We start from the raw sequence: 12,613 nt of genomic DNA on the forward strand, positions 1-12,613 counted from the left end.
TGCAGGCTAGACATCAGCTCCCTTTGGAGGGGCCTTTCAGGGCTACAGCTTCCCCCTGTGGGGTACAAGTCAGCCACAGCCCCTCCATTGGAGCTGCTGTGCTTGTGTTCAGCATGAAGATGTGGCAGGTGACACACACCTGCCTTAGCTAGAACAAATACAAAAGTACAGCCATCGCACAGCATCCTTCTTTTCCCGGGACTTCAGGGCTATGCTGGGCTCAGGCTGACTGCAAAATATCCCTGAAGAACAGGAGCTCCACCACTTACCCAGATCTCAAACCTTAGGGAAGGAGGGCTTAGTTCTGTAAGCCATGGCCTTCCATCAGACTCCATAAAAAGGCAAATTAAATCAGTTTATTAACATTTAAAATACTGTACAGTGTGTGAGCCAAATTCCCATGCTCCCCAAAAAGCCCTGTGCACTTATCGGATGCCCTGGTGAATGATGCTGCTTTTAGCACTGTTTGCCTTCTCTTTCTCCTTCTTCTTTATGGGGTCCATCTCAAAACAGCGCCAGAGCCGCAGCGTTTCATCAGCAGCTGCTGAGGCCACTGTTGCACCATCAGGGCTCATAGTCAGGTTCAAAACTCTGGCAGTGTGACCTGAGGAGGAGGGTGTGCAGTCAGGGCCGGGCTCATCACCATATGCCCTGGTCCCATCACAATGGTCAAAGTTTGCTCCCATATGCCCAGTGAGCTCCACCAGTTTGCATAGCTGCCCCATACCATGCTGCAGCAGCAGGAATTCACACCCTAGGCATGCATTTGAAGCAGTCCTGTTTCTTCAGCAGCCCACAGAAGTGCCTCCCTGTAGCAGCATGGCCCTGCACACCACTCTGCATCAGTAATGCTCAAAGCTAGACCACCAGTCTGCATAAACTAAGGATTACATCCACCTTCAGCTTCTAGCAGCCTTCCATTTCCCAGGCAAAGGGCCCAGCTTACCTCGCAGCTCAGTGACCTTGGCCATAGTTGGATACTTCCATATCACCAGCTGATTCTGTGCAAAGCCATGGCCTGAGATGAACTCCTTGTAGTTACTTGACCATAGGATAGAACATACCTGGCAAGAGACAGTAACACAGGTAAGACAAGCTGCTTGTGCTGATGCTCACCACACAGAGATCAGCAGGGTTCCCTCCTTTCCCATGCCTCTAGGCCTCAGGAGCTCTGAATAGGTGACCTGCCAGAAAGTGTTTGTCATCAAGATCATGTTCACGTCTCACCTGGGAACGGGCATCAACAGCACTGAGGCAGGTGCCAGAACACACATTCCAGATGCGGATATGTCTGTCACTAGTCCCACCTCCGGTGGCTAGAACATTCGACTGCCATGGACACCACGCCACAGCCTGAGAGAAAAGGGTTAATTTTAAGACATGCAAGAGCCAACATGTACATGGCCTGTGCTGTGTGTCTGCCTTGCACACGGCCACATGCTCACACCTCACCCACAGCAGCTCTGCACTCACCTTGACAGCACCCTGGTGCTGAGTGAATGTCTGTATAGGAGCAAAGTCTCCACTGTCCCCCTGAGTACATGGCCAGATGTTCACCAAGTTGTCATTGCCACCACTGGCCAGGTAACGGCCATCTAGAGACCACTTGAGTCCGCACACCTCCTGCGTGTGGCCAGCAAGTGTGGCCACGTGATGCTCAGCCACTCTGACATCGTGGTGGTGGATATGGCCTGTCCGTGCCCCACTGCAGAGAGAAGGCTTGCAGGGTCAGGCTGATGCATATTTTCACCAAAATCCATGTTTATGCTGTTGCAAGACTGCCATATCTGCTACTGGGTTTCAGCCAGTGTTACCTGCATCGCTGGCCTGATGGTGCGAGTGAAGCAGCCACAGAAACTCTTCACAAAGGCAAAAGAGAGGCTTTCTCCCCGTAGTCCCAACAGAACAGGTTAAGTAATAACCACGAGCCAGGACAGAAAGTCTTCCCTGCCATCCTTAACCCACACCACTCACAGATCCAGGACAGGAATCTGCAGCAGCCAGACACTGCCCTTCACCCACGCCCCTTACCTGGAGAGGATGTAGCTGTTCCAGCTGAGGGAGCCCACACGGGAAGAATGGCTGGTCATATTTCGAAGACGTTTCTGCTGCTGTATGTCCCATAGCTAGAGAGGCAGAGCAATAAGTTCTTCAGAGGATGAGGAAACCCACCCCTGTTGCTTTACCCTAGGGAACCTCACTGCACAGTCTCCACCATTGAACTTTGTCGGTATGGGAGCAGAGATCCATTTGTATCTCATGCTACTGGACAAGAGGTAACTCCAGATGTCAGCCCCAAAACCAAACTCTGCCTTGTTGCTGCAGCTGGTCACTGGCCATGCCTGGATGTGGACATTTCCACCCCACACCAGTCAAGACAAGTCAGAGTGCATCGCATCCTCCTTGTGCTAGCCAAGCCTTTGTCCCAGGCCCCACAACTCCAGCAATCCCTAGACAACACCTGTAGTTTTACTCCTGCACTCACCTGGACCTCAGCATTACTTGTGCCAACAGCAAGGTAGTTTCCTTCTTTAATCCATGACACAGAAGAAACATAATCATCTGAATGCTCCATCTGCAGCAGTTGGATAATCTCCCCAGTAGTGTGATTCCACAGATAGACAGAGCCATCCAGAGCCACTGCCAGGAAGTTCTGAGAGCTCCAGTCAATGAGATTCAGATCTACAATTTGGAAGAGGAAGACAGGTCACCCTGTGCTTACCTGGAGAGCCCTGCCCTTCACCAGTGCCAATGCCAGGCCTTCCACCTGCACCAAGTGTGTGCACACACATGCAGCTAAGGGGAAGCCTTCTGGGTGTCGCCATGTCCAGCTAGTGGGGTCAGGTAGCCCTGATCAAAGTCACCTATGTGGACACAGTGTCCAGAGGAGAGCTCCTCCTAGGCTACACAGGGACACTCCAGAAGCAACCTGTGCCACTGATACTGAAAACAGACACTGAAGCAGCCCAGTTAGAGCTCTACTTCCTTGGACCACACTGTCCTAAGAACTGCACCCCAGTGCAGAATTATCTCAGTGCCCAGCACTCAACTTTGCAGCCTACTTACAATAGTCATTGCGGATCTCTGGTGCGTCCAGGATTCTGTCCGGTATTGAGGGAATGTATCTGCTATTCTTCCTGCTGGATCCAGGTGTTGTTTTCTGACTGTAGAGCACTTTCAGGTTATTCTGATAGCCTGTGTGCAGAGAAACAGACTTGTTAACCTGAGTTACTATTTTCTCCCAGCTGAGTGCTGCTCACCCAAGTAGAAATCCCTTCCAGTGAAAATGAAGTCCTGAGAGAAGAGAGCAGCGTGCAGAAATCACTGGCAGTATTAACTGCTGAACCAGGCTGAGCTCCGGTTCCCTAATTCACAGGAACAAGTTTAACTGACAAGCACTTGGTTTTCTGTATCCCATTACGTTTAGCAACGGTTACTACAAGGTGCACAGCAGAGATTTTGAAGCTTTTGCAGCCATCAGGAAGGTTTGTCACCTGCAGCACCAGTCAGCAACTGGCAGTCATTTCAGCTCTTGTAAATAAATTCACTGTAGCTGTTATACAGCCCCTCAACCTCAAGAAACGTAAGGAGGGAGACTCCAGCGTGCACAGGAGCTCTGAGAAACCAGTTAATCTCTCCGATGTCTATACACAGGGCCTCAGCATTGCTGTTCTCCAGCCCAGATCTCTCCGAGTCTACTCACGCAGACCCTGTATCGTACCTTCCGGAGCATTCTGTGGCTTTCCACTGAGGCGGAGGATCTTTGCCTCTTCTATATCAAAGCCATTCAGATTCACTGCCCAGGCTTTCTGTTGTTCCTGCAGAGACAAACCACCATCAGTGAGATGCACTCGAAACAAAGCCCATGCTGCACTTCAGACCACAGCTGGCAGGGCATACACCTAAGTCCCCTTTTCCCAGAATCGGGAGACGCACAGCTGGGCTGTGGGGGTCAGCTACAGACAGGCAGCTCAAAGTAGTTTTCCCTCAGACATTGGGACACTGTCCTGCTCACTTTTTCATACAGAAGAGTGGCAAGTTCAATGTCTCATTGTCAGTGGGGAAAGCCACAGTGGACCAAATGCCTTGTAAGCAGATTTCATGACACAGTGTACACATTCCAGAACAGCTCCCCATGCAGAAATTGTGCTAGAACAACTACCACCAGCAGTTTCACTGTGCACAGGCTCACAGCTTTGTGTCTCTGTAGCCTGCTATCTTTTAAAGCCTCAGTAGCGCCAAGTTTAATTTTGCTACCAGAAGTGGCACAAGTTAGAGTGAACAGAAGCAGAGGTGTAAGGCTCTGTGCTCTTCCATGTGCTTTGGGAAGGGTCCCTGCAGAGCAGCTACACACAGGCTCCTGTGTAGCAGATGCATACTCATTCCATTTGCAGGCTCTACATCTTCTACCTCATCCCAGGGTCCTGAAGACCAGAGCTGGAAGCACTGATGGCTGGGGCTGTCAGCCCCATGCACCCGCTTGATAGAACTTACAGTTTGCTTCTCTGTAAAAGGCCAGGAAGAATTAGGTGTTTGGTAGTGATCATTGTAGTAACTGTAACTTAGCAACATGCTCACCTTCTTGGTAGGGGACTCCTCAGCAGGGTCATTCTCTTTGGTTAGGAGGAAGTTTGCCATCTCCATCTGCATAGTGCTGCGGTTGGGAATGTAGCGATCCCCCCCTGCCTTTGTCGGGGTGCTCTGTATTTTGGATCCAGATTTACCTGCATTCATGTGCATGAATATTGTATCACACCTATTGAACAGCTTTCAAGAGACAGCAGACCCAGCACTTTTCCACATCACACCTGCCAGACAATCAGGACTTAGAGAGCTCATGCCATTCAAGTCACAACTAAGTCTTACTTCTTAGTGTAAGGACACTAAGCCCTGGTTAGTGACTGCCAGAAGACAATTCTTTGGGTCTAGTGCAGCAACTTCAGGGTTCACAAATAAGGGGAAGATACAAAAATACTGTTACAGTATGTAAAACAATCAGCAGACAGTTCCATCCACACTTGTCCCAACATACAGATATGCCAGCAAGGCTCAGCAGTTCACCCAGTGCACAGTGCTCATGCTGGGGTGGGTGACTCCCAGGAGCCGGGCAGTGTAGCCCACCCCCACCGGCAGGCCGGGCACGAAGCCCTCAGCCCCACGGCTGCCGCACGCAGCCCAGGTGACCCTCTTCCCTCCCGATCTCCGCCGCTGGTCGCCGCCGCTCACCGGGTGTCCTGGACGGCGTCTTGCTGGAGCTGTGGGAGCGGTTTGCCGGCTTCATGGGCGACACGCCGGCGGCGGGGCTGGGCCCGGGGCCGCCGCTCTCCTTGGCCTTGCGCTGCCACCGTGCGGGCGGCGCGTTGGGGATCGGCGTGTCCAGCTTCAGCAGCCCGTGCAGGTCCGCCTCGAACACGAACTGCGCCATGGCGCTGCGGGCGGGCGGCGTCAGCGGGACCCTGCGCAGCGCCCCGGGCGGGCTGCAGCCCCTCCGGCGGGGCTCAGGGCTCTACTGCTACAGGACACCCCCGCCCCAGGCCGCTCCGCAGGGGCCCGTGCACACCAACCTCCCGCCCGCCCCTCAAGGCCCCCTTCGCCACCAGGGTCCACTTCGCCTCAGGGTGTGCCCCCCACACTGCCGACCCCTTCCTAGGCCTCCCCCGGACCCCACCACAGGGTGCGGACCCCCGGCGGCCGCGCCGCCCTCACCTCCGTTCCGCGGTTAGCACTCGCGCAGCTCCCCCTCGGCCGCAGCATTTAAACCCCGCGCGGCCGCTCCCCCCATTGGCTGCTTCAAACCCAACCGTCGCTCGCTGCCATGGCGACCGAGGCGCACCGCGTCGCGATTGGCTGGACCGCGAGGCGAGGCAGCTCCCCGTGCCGCGGCGGGTGGGGAGCGGGGACGGGGCGGGGGTAGCGCCGCTCGGTTTCCCGGGGGGCCGTGGCGCCGCGAAGGAGAGAGGAGACCCGGTGGTTGCGCGTCTCGTTTATGTCGGGGCGGGGAGCACGGGTCAGGGCGGCCCGCGCGGCTCCCAGCCGCTCATGAGCAGGTAGGACTGGTTGGCGATGTCGGTGCTGGGCAGCCGGCCAGCAGCGGGCTCCGGCAGCGGCGGCGCGGCCGCTCCCCCGCGCGGGCCGGGCAGCACCTCCAGCAGGCAGGGCAGGACGGCCTCCTCCGGCGGCTGCTTGTAGAAGGCGCTGGCCTGGGGGGACACAGAGGAGGCGCGGTGGGGGCTGCATTCGAGCTGCCCCGGGGGTCTCAGCCGCCGCGGGCGCTGCCCCGGCCCCTCACCTGGCCGTGCTTGCCGCTCTCGTGGAGGAAGCTGCCCAGTGCGCGGTGCAGGTCGGGGACGGGGGGCCAGAGCTTCTGCTTCATGTTGCTGGTTGCAGGGAAGGTGGCGTCCAAGGCAAACCCCAGGCTGGGTGCCCTGACTGCCCCGGGCAAGGTGCCCAGGCCTGGTGCTGGACCCCCCGCACCTGCCCCAGGCACAGCCCTTACCTGTACAGGGAGGGGAAGGTGCACCGCAGCCCCAGGAGCACTCCTGTGAAGAGCAGCGGCACCACCGTAACACTCGGGATGATCCAGCCTGCATCGGAGGAGGGATGCTGGGACTGTAGCCCTTCCCAGACCTGCCACTACAGAGCCCTTCGCAGCCCTGTCACCCTCTGCTCAGTGCTCCCAATCCTATTTCCAGCACTCCCAGGCTCCTGCCCTTGGCTGTGTTGCTCCTGTGGTGGCAGCCATCGCTCCTGTCCCGTCCCTTACCTGCATCAGCCATGGCATCAACAACGACAGGTTTGGACCAGGCGCTCCAGCTGCCCTGGTACCGTGGCCCAGTGGGCTGAGCCCGCACCTGGGCATGGTAGCGGGCACCTGGCCGTACGTCCAGGACTTCTTTCCTGGCTGCCCGCGGGACCTGCAGGACCTGTGGGGCAGAGCTGAGCTGGAGATGACGGATGTTGTGGGGTAGTCAAGTGCCAGCACTGGGGTGAGGGTCTGTCCTGCCTGACCCCAGCCGGGCCATGTGCCGGTAGCAGAGGTGGGCAGGGCTGCTTGGGGGACCTCAGGCCGTGCCTTTTACCTTCCAGTCATGGCTGTTCTCCACAGCATAGCGAACCTGGTAGTCCAGCTGCTCTGCTAGTGCCTCCAGGGGTGGCAGCCACTGCAGGCTCAGCTGGCCCTGCGACACTGTCGCCTGCACGAACTGCGGGGCATCTGTGAGCACTGTCAGTGACAGGGATGCGTTGCTGCCATGGTATGAGACATGGGATGCTACGTCTCCTGTCATCCAGGCAAGGGCAGGGGCCCGAGTGGTGTTGGAACTCACCGGCCTGGTGCAGCCAGAAGGGCTCCTTAAAGTAGCTGAGCGTGGGTGATGTGTGGGGCCGGGTGACATTCACCAGGATGGAGATGGCGCTGCCAGCCCTGGGCTGGAAGGTGCAGGTGTGGGTGCCCTCTGCCCCCACACTCACCTCTTTGCACTGCTGCCATGCATCTTCCCTGCATGAGGAGCGAGGAGCCAGTCGGTCCCACTGTGGTGGCCCCATTCCCCTCACCTGCTGCTGGGGCCACCCTGTCCCTGCAGCCAGTGCTGCCTCGCTCCTCCTGCACTTTCCCAGGACAGGCAGTGCTGCCTGTAGTTGGAGGGGCTGTTTGGACAGGAGTGACAGTGAGGAGGTGCAGGGTTGATGGTGGTAGGTCAGGGCATAGCTGGGTGGCACAGTGTGGGATGTGGGACACTGAGCAGGGCTGGGGATGTCCCTGGGGTGCACTGCCCTCTACCTGAGCTCCACATCCCCACCATGTCCCTTACCTTGTGCTGGGCCTGCTTGGAGGTGGCCGGTAGAAGAGCTGATGGGAGCCGTGGGGCTCTGTGGGGTCCCAGCTCCACTCACAGCGCACGTGCCGCAGGTCAGGGGTGTTGCAGCTCAGGCCGATGTCTCCTGGGCAGGTGAGAGCCAGGGGCAGGGAATGCTTCCCCTTGGCCCTTCAAAACCTGGGTGCTGCACCTTGCCTGCCCCAGGACCCCCACCCCTCACAGCCCCAAGTGTGGGTGCCTCCCCACTGTGCCTGCCAGCACCCCAGTGGTGGGGACGGCCACTCACCGGAGGAGTGGGGTGTCTCTGCAGCCACTGCCTGCGACCAGGGCCCCCAGACACCATCCATGGAGGTGCCGTCGGGCTTGCTGCGCACCTGGATGTGGTACCTCACCCCTGGCTGTAGGTCCCGGAGAACGACCCAGGTGTTGGCCTGGACCAGCCCCTGCAGAAGAGGGGCCAGTCTGAGGAGTGGCTGTGGGTCCCAAATTCCCCTGCCCAGCCCTGGCCCCTCTATGTACCTGACCCGCTCCCGGGGAGGCTGCAGCTGCCCCAGTCATGGGTGTGTGAGTGCTGATGGCTGGATGGGTGGAGAGGTCCTCAGGGTGCTGCCCACCGGGGTCCAATGCGGTGCTGCAGGGCATCTCTGCGGAGCTGGCAGGGCAGCACTGCAACTCGTAGAGGAAGAAGTTCGGGTAGTCGGCAAGTGGCGGCTGCCACGACACGTAGAGCTGCCCCGCGGCCCCGGCCCAGCGGGCCGTGATATTTGCTGGGGGGGCAATGAGACCTGTGGGGAACATGCCAGGGTGTTTGCCCTCCTGCAGCAGCTCCTCTCTGGGCACTGCCTGGCCCTGCCACGGCACACCTGCAGGTTGTCCCCAGGGGTGCCTCCGTGCAGGGTGCTGCCAGCCACCGGGGTGGGCAGAAGGATAGGGGACCCATATCTGGAGACCATCCTGCTGTCACTGGAGTATTGCCTGGTGAGAGGGACTCACCCACTGCATCCACACTGAGCTCCCGCCAGTACTTGGTCTGGTTGGTGGTGTCATCCAGGACACGGAGGTGGAGCTGGGTGAAGAGCCGCACGTCCTGGCTGGGGAAGACACAGACGTGCCGCGTCCTGCCGGTCCCGTGGTGCCACGTGGAGACTGTGCACGCTGTGGGCGCACCCCTGAGGAACAGAGAGGGGGGTCCTGCAGCACCCTATGCCTCCTGCCCAGAGCCAGGGTGGAGGAGAGGGGACCTGGGGCACAGCACTAAGGCCTCACTGCAGGGCACCATCCCCATGGGACTGAGGGACAGCCAAGGTCCCAGCCCTGCCACAGGGTGTGCGGTGGCTGCTGTGTATCTCCCATGGGCTCTCCACTGTCTCTTCTTGCAGCTGGGAGCCACTGGGATGGCACAGAGAGCTGCAGCACCTGACCCTGCTGCTCCATGTGGGCAAGGGGGAAGCTGGGCTGTGTCTCTACCACCTCCTACCTGCTGTACCAGTAGTAGAAGTGACACATCCCGCTTGCCGCTGCTTCCTTCTCATCCCAGAAGCAAGTGAGATCCTCGAAGGAGCGGGAGAAGCAGAGGATGTCCTCAGGCACCCCTGCCAGCAGCGCAGCATCTGGGAGGAGTTTGGGCATGAAATTGGTCACATGCCCCTCCCCATCCCACCTGTGCTGGCTCTCTCACCCCTGAGGCCAGTCTGTGCAGGTGCCTGGGGCAGCGTGGACATGGCCGTGGGCATGGCCATGGCACAGGTGTCCACCAGCTTGGCATGGCGGGCAGGGACATGGCACATGTGCTGGCCACTGGCTCGCGCCAGGGTCCTGGCTGGCAGCAGGGCTATCCGCTGGCTGGCCTCACTGCTCCCCCCTCTTCATCATGTGGGGTCCTTTGAGACAAACAAACATCCCGAAATAGCCCTGTGGTCGCAGGGGGGCTCAGGGCCCGGCGATCAGAGGGAAGCACCCCTGCCCTGCTCATGCCGGAAGGCACAAGGAAGTGAGATAAGGAGGAGCAGCGCCCCAGGGACAGGGAAAGGGCCTCGGGGCTGATGTGGGGACATGTGGTCCTGAGCAGGGGGTGATGCTCAAACCCTGGCCCAGGGACTGCTTGGGGAGCTGTGGGTTTCTGTGCCCCACTCAGTGAGCTGCCCTCCCAGTCATTGCAGGGATGAACTGGAGCATCACACGCTGCATTGTCAGAGGAAAGTGGACAGCCCCAAAATGCAGATTTGTGATGCACAGGGGTGGCCTTGCTGCCCCCAGCATTGCTCCAGTACTCCGTTCTCTCCCACTGCCTCTGCACTGGGATCTGCTCCAGCCTTCCTCCTCCTCTTCTTCCTGGGATGTGCCCCTTCCCCAGGCGCTGCCCCCAGCTGCAGGACCCCACAACCAGCCCCCTGCCGGTGCCTGACCCTGTTCCATGTGTTGAGTGCGTCTGTTCTCTGCTACACACCCCCTGCACTGCCAGTTGTACCCACCCTGGCTGAAGAATAAGGGGCAGTCCCCAAATGTCTTCACCATCTTCTTGGTGTCTCTCTGCTCTTTCCAGTCCCTTCCCTTGCCCTAACTCTCCAGCTCTGTTCCTCCTTTCCCATCCTTTTGTTTCCTTCCTCCCCCAGCCCACGTCCCCTCCCTTCAGACCACAACCCCCCCACCTGCTCTTCCCTTTTTGCACCCTGTTGTCCCCCCCCCAGGCCTCATGCCAGCTCCGTGACCCCCCCAGCTCCTCGCACCAGGGGTTGGGGTGGCCAGGTGCCAGCAGCCCAGTGGCAGAGGGACCCATAGCATCAGTGGGAGGCCACACAGGTGCTGTGGGCTACCAGAGCACCTTTGGTGGGTGCAGGCTGTTTCCTAGGAAGAGCAGCCTCCCGTGCCTGCAGCCCACATCAGCACGCTCCGGCAGCGCGCTGCCAAGCTGACGGTGGGCTCGGGGCACAGGGACATCGCAGAGGCTGTGAGCAGGGGGAGGATGAGCCCAACCTCGACCTTCTGCCCACTGCCCCTGCAGGGGTGACTCAAGATGTGCTCCGGAGCTTGCTGTGGCCAGAGAGCTGGGGTGGGGCTGGAGAAACGAGCAAGAGATTGACAGGCTTTTATTCAGTTAATGCTTTTTATGGTGTTATGTAAAGTATTAAAAGGGGTGAGGAGGTGCTCAAAGAAAGTCTGGACATGTCTGGAATGGGAGAAAGCTGGGAAGTGGCTCTGCCAGGTGCACTGAGCCAGGCTGGGGCCAGCTACCGGCTGAGACAAAGATGCTCAGCGTGGCAGTAAGATCATGGCAAGGCTGGTGCAGGACCATTGGGATCAGCCTGGCAGTGTCTCCACGTTAGCCACAGTGCAGAACCGTGCTGTCAGATGTTAGCCTGAGTTTTGCTCAGACCCTCATCATTGTAACTCCAAAGACTTTTGATGTCTCATGAGCTCCTCTGCTACAACTGTGGGACTGGGAACCCCAGGCTGCCATCCTGAAGGGGTGCTCAGGGGCTGCCAGATCCTGCCTATTGAAAGCAGGGATGTCCCTTTGCTCTGGACACCCCAGGGTGTCCCATGGGTGAGAAGGGCGCCCACCCTGAACATCCCCCGTACACTCTTCTGGGACACCCCCTCCCCAGCCCTGCAGGTTTTGGTTGCTGTGGGGTGCTTGCTGCCCATGCCCAGCACTCCAGCTCCTCTCTGGCCCATCCTGCGGGGGAAAAAATGGCCCTAAGGACCTACCTTGGGATGTCACCGGCTCAGGGGCTGACAGCAGGCTGCGCAGGCTGAGCAGGATGGCGGGGAGCACCGAGAGCAGCCAGCCCCGGCGCAGGCAGGCTGCCATCCTGCAACCCGTGTGCTGGGGCCACGCTTGGCCCTTCCCAGCGCCCCAGGAGCTGCTGCAGCTCCTCCGGGCGATACCTTTATCTGGGAAGTGGTGGCTGTGCAGCTCAGGAAGCCTGGCTGGAGGCTCCCCCCGCCCCATCGCCGGCACTTCCCCGTGCCCAAAACCACCGTGCCGCGGCCCCTCTGCCGCCAGCAGCAGTGCCAAGAGAGACTGCTCCTGTCAGATAGGCGGCACGTCCTGCCCTTGTGGCTACCGGCATGCTGAGAGGCTGGGGTAGGAGGAAAAACATCCCCTGAGAAACCAGGGAGGCCCCTGTGTGGGGCAGGGCAGGGTGCTGGGGGCTGCTGGCACACGGGAACATGGACATGGGGTTCCATCCCACCCTGTGCCGCCCAGCACTGGTGTGTGTTGGGTCTGCTCTGGTTGTGCTGGTGGGAGAGCTGTGGGCACAGGGGGCATTGGCAGGGCCCACACGGATGCTAGTGGTGCTGGTACAGGAGCGGGGCCAGCATGGTGGGGTCTTGCAGACATGTTCAACTTCATGCCAGTCCACCGCTGCTGCTCAGCATGGGCAGCCAGAGGGGTGTCCCACCCTGCTGGGGCACAGCTCCATGGCGCGGCACAGGGAGCACCAGCTAGGGCATGAGGAGCCACTCGCACACCGCTCCCCACCACGTTGAGGGTGGGTTGGCTTCTCCTTGTCCTGCAGCCGGGGACAGCACTGGGGGTACTGAGGGGAGATGGGAACACCCAGCACCAATTTGTCACAGTCAAATTTTGTCAAACCAGTCCCACTTCCTTCTCTATCTGGCTACTGGGCTACCAGAGCACCCTTGGTTTGAGCACAGCTGATGACGCTGCCTCAGACTCTGTTCCCGGCTGGCAGCAGAGGAGGTGCAGACGTGGTGGTACATGTCAGGCTGCCTGTGAGGGCCAGTCCCCATTACCATTTAACTGAGAACCTCAGCGATGGGGCAGAGAG

General features: G+C 59.1%; 2 protein-coding genes across 4 annotated transcripts; both read right to left on the reverse strand.

Moving 5' to 3' along the window:
• Positions 1-336: 336 nt before the first annotated feature.
• Positions 337-5,785, reverse strand: CDC20 (cell division cycle 20). The gene is made up of 11 exons (XM_082053939.1): positions 5,710-5,785; positions 5,227-5,431; positions 4,579-4,724; positions 3,722-3,818; positions 3,067-3,195; positions 2,486-2,682; positions 2,032-2,126; positions 1,474-1,705; positions 1,228-1,353; positions 947-1,064; positions 337-604 (listed from the first exon to the last, which is right to left on the reverse strand). The coding sequence occupies exons 1-11, from the start codon at positions 5,752-5,754 to the stop codon at positions 426-428; spliced, it is 1,569 nt and encodes a 522-aa protein (XP_081910065.1). The 5' UTR covers positions 5,755-5,785; the 3' UTR covers positions 337-425.
• A 101-nt stretch (positions 5,786-5,886) lies between these two features.
• Positions 5,887-12,553, reverse strand: MPL (MPL proto-oncogene, thrombopoietin receptor). Of its 3 annotated transcripts, none has more exons than XM_082053938.1 (12): positions 11,526-12,553; positions 9,295-9,427; positions 8,811-8,908; positions 8,337-8,602; positions 8,104-8,260; positions 7,812-7,941; positions 7,326-7,498; positions 7,080-7,222; positions 6,764-6,923; positions 6,497-6,584; positions 6,290-6,377; positions 5,887-6,200 (listed from the first exon to the last, which is right to left on the reverse strand). In XM_082053938.1, exons 1-12 carry the CDS (start codon positions 11,767-11,769, stop codon positions 6,009-6,011), a joined length of 1,872 nt encoding a protein of 623 aa, XP_081910064.1. In that variant the 5' UTR covers positions 11,770-12,553; the 3' UTR covers positions 5,887-6,008. The 3 variants fall into 3 exon arrangements, with proteins under 3 accessions (XP_081910064.1, XP_081910063.1, XP_081910062.1); XM_082053937.1 differs by having other exon boundaries at positions 7,080-7,213; positions 8,811-8,986; XM_082053936.1 differs by having other exon boundaries at positions 8,811-8,986.
• Between the last annotated feature and the right edge of the window lie 60 nt (positions 12,554-12,613).

Source organism: Streptopelia decaocto (assembly GCF_964273445.1).
Source record: "Streptopelia decaocto genome assembly, chromosome: 5".
Lineage (NCBI taxonomy): Eukaryota > Metazoa > Chordata > Aves > Columbiformes > Columbidae > Streptopelia > Streptopelia decaocto.